General features: G+C 37.3%; 1 protein-coding gene across 4 annotated transcripts in view; it reads right to left on the bottom strand.

Moving 5' to 3' along the window:
* Window positions 1–774: 774 nt before the first annotated feature.
* Window positions 775–12294, bottom strand: part of INTS6 (integrator complex subunit 6) — a 90843-nt gene continuing 79323 nt past the window's right edge. For all 4 annotated transcript variants that reach the window (XM_027116380.1, XM_027116381.1, XM_027116383.1 and 1 more), the window contains 3 exons: window positions 7464–7838; window positions 5927–6020; window positions 775–4065 (listed from right to left, as the gene is read on the bottom strand). In XM_027116380.1, the coding sequence (XP_026972181.1) occupies window positions 3972–4065; window positions 5927–6020; window positions 7464–7838 (563 nt within the window). In that variant the 3' untranslated portion in view covers window positions 775–3971. The remainder of the gene's footprint in view (window positions 4066–5926; window positions 6021–7463; window positions 7839–12294) is intronic.

Consider the following 12294-nt stretch of genomic DNA (forward strand, 5'->3'; position numbering starts at 1 on the left):
CATAAATTAAATATTTATCAGCATCTCTCTAGCAACAAAGCCTCGTTTGTCCACCCTAACCTAAAACAAGCATTCCTTCTAGCGGTTTCCATGGTGCTTCAGAAGCTTCTCAGTTGCTATGTCATGTATCCTGAGAAAGGGGAATATTTCATAACTACTGAGCAAACTAATAACCTCGGTGGCTTTTTTGCCTTCTGTTTCTCTCAGCTCATTTATAGTTGATGTAGGTCTTTAAAAATTCAGGTTTCTACTTCTGGTGAGACTTAAAGTCATGAAAGTAAAATAAATGATAAATTTTTTTCCCCCATTGTTGCCAAGCTTTCTTGGCCTTGGAGGATGAAAGAATTCCTTCAGGCCACTAGAGTGTCCAAGCAGTCCTCCGGCTCTCAGCACCCCTAGTATCCTAGGGAACGCACCTGCATTTCTATAGTTTTCCTGCTGATCTTTCTCAAGCTTGCTGAAGTTGCACAAAAATCAAATGTTTGCCCTAGTACTTGTTAGGTCCCACCATACAACCTCATCTTAATCCAAAGAGGGGATGGTACAGGCAGAGCCTTAGCACATCAGAAGGACAAGCAGAAGTCCTTTAAGCATCAACAACAGTGAACAAAGTATTCAAATCATTCCTCTTAATGTTGCCCCACCCTCTCTGGCAATTACTTATCAGCCTAGGAAAGAAAAAGAGATTCTCAGTAAAGAGTTGTTGGCAAGTCTAAACAATGTGTCAAAAAGAAATAGGATGGAACAAGTCTAACAAAATCAAGCAAAAGTGGATCTACTTTAACTAAACATCAGGCATTATTTTTATTTATGGAGAGAAAAAAAAGTCAAGTTAGAATAATGAAAATTACGCATAGGTTTTACACAAATTGTTAAGGAAATACTGTCAACATCATTTTATCTGAGAATCATTTGCATACTGCTGTAACTTATGCTAGAAATCAAAGAGACACTTGCGACAAAAAGGATGAAGATAGTCATTCACTAGGAAATCATCTATTGGGGGATTATTTGGGGAGAAAAAGTCCATCAACAAAATATATCCTCTTAGTATTTCACCATGATCATCCCAACCCCATATTTATTAGATGAAAATGTCACTTATCACTCAGAACAGGCAACAGAGAGCCCTCTCTTAGAAAGGATACAGGTCAAAAAATGAAAGATGAAAAAAAAAAGACAGGTTCTACTCCCTCAAGAAACAAAGAAACAGGACTAAACTTGAACAGAAAGGTCACTGTCAAAAGCTCATAGCCAATAAAGGTTGATGACAGTTAAGAGAACAGTTTCTCTTTTGGAATTCAACTGCATAAAATGATGTAAAATCTTTGAACTACCTAGTAAAGGACACACCACTGTTTCCGTGCTAAGAGTTTCCAGAACGGCCATAGTAAACAGAATGAAAATACAATCCAACACCAGTTCCATAATCCGCCGCACGTCTAAATATAGTCCTTGTGAATTTATTTACCTCTCTTTCTGGGAGGTACTTGCCCATAACACACAAGGCAAAGTGGCTATTCTTCTGGTGACGGGGTATTGAAAGGACAAATGAGTCTCAGCCTTCAGTACACCAAATTGACAAAGCTTACTGATAAGGGTAAATAATGACTCAATCAGTTGACAAATGGGACACATACAAGAACATTACAAAAAATGATCTTAACCTGAAAATTAAACTGTTGGAGAACATCATTTGTCCAGCCTACAGCCATCCATCCATTGATCTAAAAGGGCCTAAAAGACATGATATTCCCCTCAAATGTACTTCCCCTCCCCTTTGCTTACAAAAATTCTGCAGTATTTCACTAATTCAACTAATATGCCCAGTTTCTTAAAATGTAAAAACCTGCAAGAGATGAGATATTAAGCTTGAATTTTGATGGGTTTCAAAGCTTGTGACTAGGTTTTGGGATGAGGGCACAGAGTATGGAGGCAGAGAGATTAAGGACAAAAAGAGGAGACAGAACAAACTGCTTCTTTCCAACTCCCTCTAGGGTTCATACCCCAAAATGTATTAAAGGTCAAGCAAGAGTCTAAAGGATTATTACCTCATGAGCAACCTGTGAAATGCAACTAAGAACTTTCTGATAAGGAAAGTGGCCAAATATTGGACTAGATTGAGTCCCTTTCCTAAATATTCTTAAGTATTAACTTTTATCTGAATGACTTGTAGTCCCCCTCCTGTTAATCTCAGAATCTAAACATATATAGTTTAAAACCAGACAGTATATTCTGGATTTTGTGTATCTCTTGTTGAATTTAGCAATGTGACTGCAGCTAATTACCTTAACAATTCCATTTACTAAATGATATCCTGCTTAAAGGTATTTTGTAGAGGTGAAAAAATGTTTAAAGAATTGCATATGAAAATACTATTTAACACTACATTAAATGTTTTTTTTTCTTGACAGCATTTGTCTTCAGTATTGGGAGAGTTTCAAATCCCCTAAACTGAATTAACAGATCTCAAGCATGTTCTCCACTTTCATCGATGCTTTTCTTCATAAAAAGTTATAATTTCATTTTGCTATACCCTTGATTTTAAAAATGTTCTGCTAAAGTATAAAAAGACAAGGGTATGTGATTTTCAAATATTATGAACCTAAAAATACTTCGATTTTACCATAATTTTATAAATTTATTTCACCCTCTCTTAATCTAAATGTATTTTAGCCTTCTTTTCTACTGGTTATCCCAAAAGCACTACAAGGCACAGCAGTGATCTATGAATGGTAAGTGAGTCAGGTCACAGGGTCACATCCTCAGTAAGGACACGTGAGGCCATGTTGGACTGAGGGCGGACAGTGAATAGTGTTCAGTTTTCCTTATCCTGGATAACTTAGGGAGAATGCAAAATGAGCAAAGTCATTTGAAACATGTTTCCTTTCCATTTAGCTTCTAAATAAAATGGAGAGTTGAAGTGTAATAGCAGAGCAGAACAAAGAGATCCCTGTTGAAACCCCAGTCTGTTGTGAGACTTCTGTAAGTATGGCATCAAGCTGCTAAATGCTAGACGTTTCAGAGTATGTGGTATACCCCAAACTTACAACTCCCTGACCGATGGCTTCACCTTAGTGCCATCCACAATCCTAGTGAGAAAGGAAAAGGGTTTGAAGGAAAGTAAGTAAGGAAACCAATAAAGTCCAAAGGCGTCTGCTTTTTAAACAGCTTTAAAGAGTCTGCCTATCCGCCACAGATACCATCATTTCCATTATCTAGGCAGAAACGGAGCATGTTGGAGTGGCCAACAAAATCTAAGAACATAGAGTAAAAAGACAATGCAGATTATGTAACACGTAATTACAGTTAGGTTTAACAAATGTGAACTTCAAGTGGTGTATTTTTCCAATGCTAAAAAGCAAGGCCTTTAAAATTCCATTATCTTAAGATGGTTTTAAATGATTACTTTAAATGTGATTATTTCCTAAACCACACAAGAGTAAAATAGAGCATTTATTGATGGAATAACAAAAGTGCTTTTCTTAAATATTCTTCAAAATACATTTGTACAACTTACAATAATATATCCAAAATAACTGTATATACAAAACATTGCCTAGTTTTAATGTATGTGCTTTTTTCCCCAAAAATTACAAAGTAACTTCTTTTTTATTTTTTTGGCAAAGTTCAACCTTAACAGAGGTGACAATTTTAAAGGTTGGTTTAAGAAAATAGAACCTGAGGGAAATTGACACGCAAGAGTCAATGACAAGCAAGAGATTTGGAGGAATATTTTTAGTTTGTTAAATAAAAATGTTTTTTAGAGTGATACTTTTCACATTACAAAAATAAACCAAAATGAAGAAAAGGTCACTGTAAAATGATGGAAAAAGGATCTGTAGACTTGCTCTTAGTATTTCAAAAAGCCAACAATGCATGTCAAAAAATGAATGCAAGATCACAACAGTCTTGTATTTACTTTGTATTTGGAGAAGGTAGTGAAATAAGTGGCCACATTCTGTTTTCTTTTAATTGCTATTAATATGGTTGATCTGATTGGCTCTTCGATGAATTTCATCCAAGAAGTTCTCCAGTTGTTCTATTAGCATTCTTTTTTTAAACCTGTATAAAAAAATAAGTAATAGCACTCTCAATTTCTTTTTAACAAATAGTTATATATCAGTATAATTTTTTTTAAAAGAGAGAAACTGCCTTGGAAAGATTTTTCAAAGTGAGATGAAAATGAAAATTCAACAACTTTGTGATATATAAAATCTCTTGGAAGATTAGAAAATTATTTTATCAGTAGAGTATTATAGTTTGTTCCTAAAACAAATAATCCAGGCCTAAATACAATGGGAAAGAGGTTATTTCTTCCACAATCAAAAAGAAAAAGGGGGGAGAAAAAACCCTAATAAATACAAGGGTTATAAATATTCCAGCAATATGGGCTCCCCAAGCAATGACTCCAATAGCTTCTTATGCTCTTTGAACACTGAATGTTGAATGGAATGTGAATAAAATATGAATATAATTCCCCACAAAATGGAAGAAGAAATGAAATTTGGGCAATTGCATTTAAACTGTGGTGTTCTACTATTACAATTTGAAAACTAGCAAATCAAGGACAATTAGACATCTGTAGTATAGGATACAGCAAAGTTCAAGTTGCAAGTTTTAAATTTTTGCGGTAATAAATATAGTAGACTAAAATTGCTATTGTCTGCCTAAGTATTAATACTGCTGATGCTTTTCAGAATATCCCAAAACACTGCCCAATCTATACCTACTTCCTCTCTACTTGTACACTAATATGACTACCGACCATAATATTACACAACTCTCTAAAAGGTGGCAGAAGTAGGGCTTCCCTGGTGGCGCAGTAGTTGAGAGTCTGCCTGCCGACGCAGGGGACGTGGGTTTGGGCCCCGGTCCGGGAGGATCCCACATACCGCGGAGCGGCTAGGCCCGTGAGCCATGGCCGCTGGACCTGCACGTCCGGAGCCTGTGCTCCGCAACGGGAGAGGCCACAGCAGTGAGAGGCCCGCATAATGCAAAAAAAAAAAAAAAGGTGGCAGAAGTAGAATCCAGGCACCTGGAATATAGCTAAATCGATGATGAAGTTTGAGTTGGCAGAATGTTACATAAAAGAGCAGAATTAGCTAAATACTCAATATCAATAATATGAAAAGTTATGGCCTTATCTTGAAACTTCAAAGTAACCTATGCTCTAGCCACTCATAGAAAAAAAAAAAATAGAATTAACAGCTTTATCTAAAAAAACCTTTACATGTAGGATGGAAGAAACTGGGGAACTAATTAAAGGGTGGTTATCTTGGAAGGTCAGATGAGACAAACGCTAAGTTTTCTTACATTACTAAAATTCTAAAAGTCTTGAAGAAGAAATAAAAAAAATGCTTTTTTACTCACTGAACTCATACAACTATGCTTTCCAGTTAATTGCACTTCATAGTTACCATTTATAATCTTGATCCACATTCCTTGTACTAAAGTACATAATCCTGGGCTACTGAGGCAATCAGAATAAGGCCCATTTGTCCAGCTCTGGTCCCCTTAATTACATGTTTTCCCACATACAAGTGAACTGCATTCAAATATTGCCTTTCAAGATTACGTTTTATCACCAATATTAACTGTAGCTCAAATATACAAAGGAGAAAAATTAAAGACTATAACATATAAAGACACCAAAAAGCCACAGGGTAGGATAAATGAGAATTATGCAAGAATCTGTAATGTGTAGAGAGAAAGGGTCCATGATTTCTTAAGAATTTCTGTATAGCTATTTTTTAAGTGAATTTCCTTCAATAAACTGAAAAAAAAGAGAGAAGTACTTATATACAAAGGGGTGTGTCATATACATGCATAACAACACAAGTATAAAACAGATACTGTTAAAATACCAACTACAGAAAACTGGGGACTCACTGCCTCATATCATAATGTACAACAGATTATTTACCTTGATGCTTCTTTAATGACATTTTGTAAAAATATTAGTCTTGTTTGTAAACTGCCTTGCACATGCTTCAGTAAAGTGAAGATCCTTTCATATTCTTAAAATGAGAAGCAAAAAGAAAAATTAAGTGGCTTTAATTTGCATTCTTATTCAATATTTTTCTATTACAGCTTACTATATCAAGATATACTAAGACAAAACCAAAACTAGTCTACATAAAATTTTCACTGCTCATTAGAGATTTTATAATACACATATTTCATCATACATCAAAAAAGATAAAATAGCTTTTCAAACACTGCTTTTTTTTGGTAAAAGTTCTCAATAGGGTATCAAATATAAAGCTTAGAAGGATGAGTAAACAGCTTTTTGGTAGTGCCACAGAAAAATAAGAAGTGGCCTTTACAAAAATCCATCCTTATGACAAATTCTAAATTACAGCTAATCTTGGGAGTGGATAAAATAGAGCGGGGGAGAAAAAAAAAGTTAAGAGTGCTGTCTCACAGGAATAAAGACGCAGATGTAGAGAATGGACTTGAGGACACTAGGAGTGGGAAGGGTAAGCTGGGACGAAGTGAGAGAGTAGCATTGACATATATACACTACCAAATGTAAAATAGATAGCTAGTGGGAAGCAGCTGCATAGCACACGGAGATCAGCTCGGTGCTTTGTGACCACCTAGAGGGGTGCGACAGGGAGGGTGGGAAGGAGACACAAGAGGAAGGGGATATGGGGATATATGTATACGTATAGCTGATTCACTTTGTTATAAAGCAGAAACTAACATACCATTGTAAAGCAATTATTCTCCAATAAAGATGTTTTAAAAAAAAAAAAAGAATATACACGTCGTAATTGGTGGGAAAAAAAAGGATGCTGCCTCAGTTTCAAGTTTTCACATAAAACTTTGCCAAGGACTATAAGCTCCTAAATGGCCAGTACTGAGTCTTACCCACTTCTGGACCACCCATGGGCCACCGCACCATCATAGCAGGTGATCTGCCAACATCTTTGGAATGAATGTCAATATTGAAACTTTAACTCACAAAGTTCTTCTGTACTCATATAATAGATAGCTTTCATAATTTTAGTTTTTTGGCCTAAACACATCCCTGATCACTATCATAGTTTAAATCTTAAAAGTTAAGATGGTAGGTAGGTACTATGCCTAGAACCTTACAGATACGAAGTCATTTAATAGTCACTACATCTGTCTGGGTTTGCTGTTACCTTAAAATTCCAGTTGCTGGTTGACAGAATGCTCAAGACTATGGGTTCCTGTCATGGTAGGAACCATGTGTGTCTGTGAGTTCCTGCTCTGCTCTCAGTCCCTCCTACTTACCACACCTAACACAGTACTTTGGACATAGCAGCTATTCAGTAAGTGTTTGTTGGCTGAGTAAAGAACCAAATCTTATATAGCTCATATGTTGTTTAAGAGTGATCTAAAATCAGATCTAGGCTTTAGTTTATTTGACTTTTTTTTTTTTTGAGCACAAACAGAAATCAAATCTGATGTTTGTGTCTAATTATACATACTTCTTCCTGGCTTTCGGATCTCTTTCATTATTTGTGCTTTTAGTTCAGTGTTGACCTCTTCATGGCTTCTGCAATGCATCAGTTTCTTCCCTTTGTTGAGTGAAGACGCTGGTAGATTCTCTTCAGGACATTGTTCTTTATCTCTTGGCTCCTCGTGATTTTCTAAAAATCCACCAACAGTGAGGTCATTAGTTCCTAAGTGGTCATGGCCGAGAGCCTCTGTATGATTGGTTGGTCGTTCCAGTAAACTGGCTGGAGAAGAAGATGCTGAAAATTCACTTTCCATAGCATTTGGTGTAATATCTGATGAAAGTTGGTCTGCAACATGATTTTCAACCACATCATCTATTGTCGAATCATTAGTGGCTTCTGAAACTAAAAATAAGAAAAAAAAGATGATGAGAGCCAATTTCAAAGCACACAGTAAAGAAAACCTCAAAGAAACAATATTACAGCAAATCACAACTGATCTCCCTGACTGCTGCAAATTAACAATTTGATATGGTTTTTAAGCTTTGCCAAATATATGGTATATTTCAATGTGAAACATTCACAATATTTTAAAAACCTGTACAATTTTTGCCCTTAGGAATAAAAATAAAAGCCAGTTTCAAACAACTTTTAGTTCTCTGCTTTATTCTATGGCAATTTTATTGAATAAGTAGGTTTTTAATGCTTTAGGGAAATATATGTGATCAAGATTATCATGGTTATCCTTTTATTAGAGAGTACTAGTTCACTCCAACTTACCTCTACCTTGTAAGTTATTACCGTTCAGAGGCAAAAGTGAACACAGGGAGTTTAAGCTGATCAATATTCTGCAGCAACACACCACCAAACCTCCACAGCGCCCCCTTTTCTTATAACCATCCATATAGTCTTCATTACTTGAGCAGTGAAGAATAGCTGGTGCCCACTTTAGTTCTCTAGACTACTAGACTTAAAAGCTTGCAAGCTTACTACTTAATATTAGATTACTGTACTTGCTCCTCACAGAAATCAGCTAAATTCTAAGTTCTCTGATTGCTCACCAAACCACCAGGACACCAGCTGAATTCATCTCTTTACTGTTCAAAATGTAAACTCATCCCCACAAAATTTCCCTGAACTTCTGACTCCCTCCCTCCTAAATTCTATTCCATGATGTGCAAACTTTACTGAATATTCTCTAGAGTAACTCCTGCTTTAATCGAAACCCAACTCTCCTGCAAAGAAACTGCTGTCTGTCAAACACTCTCCGTGGACTTAAAATAAGGATGTGGGGCTTCCCTGCTGGCGCAGTGGTTAAGAATCCGCCTGCCAATGCAGGGGACACGGGTTCGAGGCCTGGTCCGGGAAGATCCCACATGCCACACAGCAACTAAGCTTGTGCACCACAACTACTGAGCCTGTGCTCTAGAGCTGACGAGCCACAACTACTGAGCCCCTGTGCCACAACTACTGAAGCCCACGTGCCTAGAGCCCGTGTTCCGAAACAAAGAGAAGCCACCGCAATGAGAAGCCCACGCACCGCAACGAAGAGTAGCCCCCACTCGCCGCAAGTAGAGAAAGCCTGTGCACAGCAACAAAGACCCAACGCAGCCAAAAATAAAATAAAATAAATAAATGTATAAAAATAAATAAATAAATAAGGATGTGGAGTCACTAATCCCTTCACCTTCCAATGCCACTTCAAGAACATTTCTCCATGCACTCTTGAAAAATTCTTGCTCTTCTGAGATTTAATTATCCCACTCAACTCATCCTCTCTCTCCTCATCACTATCTTTACTGACCTCCAGAGCACACCCGTGGTCACGGATGTCTCTGGCACCTGGTTCACAGACTTCCTTCCACCCCATGTCCCTTGGGACATCATTCTAGGTCCTTACTACTCAAAGTGTGGTTTGTGGACAAGCAGCATTAGTACCATCAGAGAGCTTGCTAGAAATGCTCATCTTGAGCCCTATCCCAAACAATGTATTAGAATCTGTTTAACTAACCACTCCCCCGACCCCCGCCTGGCTTCACATACACGTTAAGGTTTGAGAAATGCTGTAGTATGTGACATCCATGTCTAAGGACATCACCTGCTAAGAACCTGGCCTCCCAATTCCTCAATTTCTCATCTCCAAGGAACTTTTCCACCCACCCATTTGCTTCTCGAGTGAAACACAAATTCAGGGATGGAGGCATGTGTCACCCTCATCTTTGCAGTATTCCTACTATTGCTCTTGAACTCTGCCAGACTTTTCACTCCAGCAATTCCTCTACGTTCTCCCTCATATTAATCAGATTCCTTCTAGATATCCACTTTCTTATCTAACTTATATCCCAAAATGTATCACTTTTTAACAGTGTCCTAAATTCTCTCATTCTATTGTCCTCCCATGACCCCTGCCAAGCAAAAATCCCAAATTTGATGATGCAGTCTATCTTCTTGCTGCAGACTCACATGTGGAATGATGAGCAGGCACTACTGGAGAAATATGACACAGCTCTACAGAGTGGTCACAGTCACCACCTGTACCTGGATCTTAGCACTGCCTAGCAGTCTTATTACAACCTTTTCTCCCTCTACCACACAAAAAAATCATTCAAACCTTCTCCATTGTCTTAACATCTCTGACTTTCCCAGTGTCTCTTTCCTCTCAGCAGTACACATCACCTCCAACTTCACAGAGGAAAGCAAAAGCAGAAAGAAGGTGAACTTCCTCAACTTCCCACCATTAAACTTGTGCCCACCACACCCATTCGGCTTTAATGGAAGAAGCATTCTTCATGTGGGCTCTGGACCATTCATTCCCTTTTGCCTTCTCAGTGATTTTGTGATTATACTCTGTCTCATCTTCATTTTCAGCTGTTCCCTCTCTATTGGCTCCATCACACCAGCATTTAAATATATTCAACTCTGTCATCTTAAAGACCTACAGAACTATTCCAATCCTCTCAAATGACTTGTTTAAGAAGTATTTGAGACCACCAACCACTCAGTTCTCCTTCCATTTAGCTTCCATAACACTAAATTATTCCCTATTTTCTCCTCTTTCTTGGATTCTTCCTTTCTTCTCACTCTCCTTTTCTGAACCTTATTTCTCCTCTTAACTTTGGTACTTTCAAAGTTCTGCTCTAGGCTTTTTCTTCTGTTTCCCTTGGTTACTCCAATGGGGCTTAAGGCTGCCTCCCATACCTATCTCTCTAGCCCAGTCCTCTTCTCTTAAGTTCCAAACTCAATGACCCATCTTCTAACTTAGGAAATCCACTTGGCTATCTAACAGACACTTCTAAACTAAACTCATTCAACCTCTCTTCTTCCACTCCACCCCTGACACACTGAAATACCCAGGGTCTCTCAACTCCTCCCTTGCCCTGTCTCCATCATCCAGCCAGTCATCACCAAGTCCTTTGCTGATATATCCAAGTATTTCTCCAATACAGGTTCTTCTCACAACCACACTCCCAGGTAACCATTAGCTCTTCCCTGTGTTTCCTAACTGGTTTCTGTGCAACTGTAACAATTATTTAACAACATCAAATACCCAGTCACTGTGCACAATCTCCAATTACCTTATATAGTTTCTGTTTGTGGGAAGTTTGATTTTCTTTGATTCAGAGTCCAAATCAGACCTGGACATTGCAATTAATTTACATGTCTTTTAACTATCTTTTAATCTATAAAAATCCTTCTGTACCTCTTTTTTTCTATGCATTTTTTTTTTCTGGAAAAATACACACACACACCAGATTCTTTGTCCTATAGAGTTTCCCACAATCTGGATTTTTCTAATTTTATCCCTGTTTTGTTATTTAACATGTTTCTCTGTCCCTTATATTTCCTAAAAATTGGTAGTTAGACAGAGAGGCTTGGTCAGATTGATGTTCAGTATTTTTTTTGGGGGGGGGGAGGGCAGGACTACCTCAAAAGTAGTACTGTGTAATTCCATCAGGAGGTATCATACTTGGTTTCTCTCCAGTTAAGATGTCATTAGCCATGAATGATCACTACCTATAATTAATGAATCCATTAATTAAGGGTTCCCTACATCAATTCTCATTCTTCCCTAATAATATTCCACACAGTAAAGTCAGCCTGGTCTTCATAAAATGCTAATCAGATCAGATCACTACCTCTTTAAAACCTTTCAATGGATTCTCATTGTCCTACGAATAAAGTCTAAAATCTTTATAATGGCTTCCAAGACCCTCTATGATCTAGACTCTGCATGTATATCTTTCAGTTCTCACTTTGCCTCATTCCCAACAACCCTTGCTATAACCAGCCTTCTTTCAGTTCCCTTAATGCCCTGCTCTTTACTGTATGCCTCTGCACATACTCTTCTTAGACTACTACTGAGGCATAGGCAAATGCATAGCTTTAGTTTACTAATTCCCATTCATCCTTCAAGTACTGGCATAAACAGAACTTCCTCAGTAAAGTGCCTTGACCCCACGGACTAAGTTATATCCTCTTGCCAAATATTTCCACAACACACTTGACTTCCCTTTTGTAATATTCATCACACTTCTAATGAAATGTTCAATGACTTTCTTTCCTCACTCATTATAAATAAAGGCAAAGATCACTATTGTCTTGTTCACTGCTATACCTCAATGCCTAGCACTGTCTAAATTAGCATATCATTTAAGAATTAGTTGTTGAATTAAACTGAAATTGAAAACCATCGTTCTGTGGGTGTTGATAATGCCCCTTTAAAAACTGTTATTTTTAAATACTTAAGATTTGCAAATGATATTTCAAATCATGATAGCTATTAAGCATAATGAATATATGAAATGTTCAATAAATGTTCATTAAAAAGACATAAAAATGATTACATGCTAATTTAGAGTAA

This window comes from Aethalodelphis obliquidens, unplaced genomic scaffold (assembly GCF_003676395.1).
Source record: "Aethalodelphis obliquidens isolate GAN/ISIS:26980383/991018 unplaced genomic scaffold, ASM367639v1 scaffold16, whole genome shotgun sequence".
In the NCBI taxonomy this organism is placed as follows: domain Eukaryota; kingdom Metazoa; phylum Chordata; class Mammalia; order Artiodactyla; family Delphinidae; genus Aethalodelphis; species Aethalodelphis obliquidens.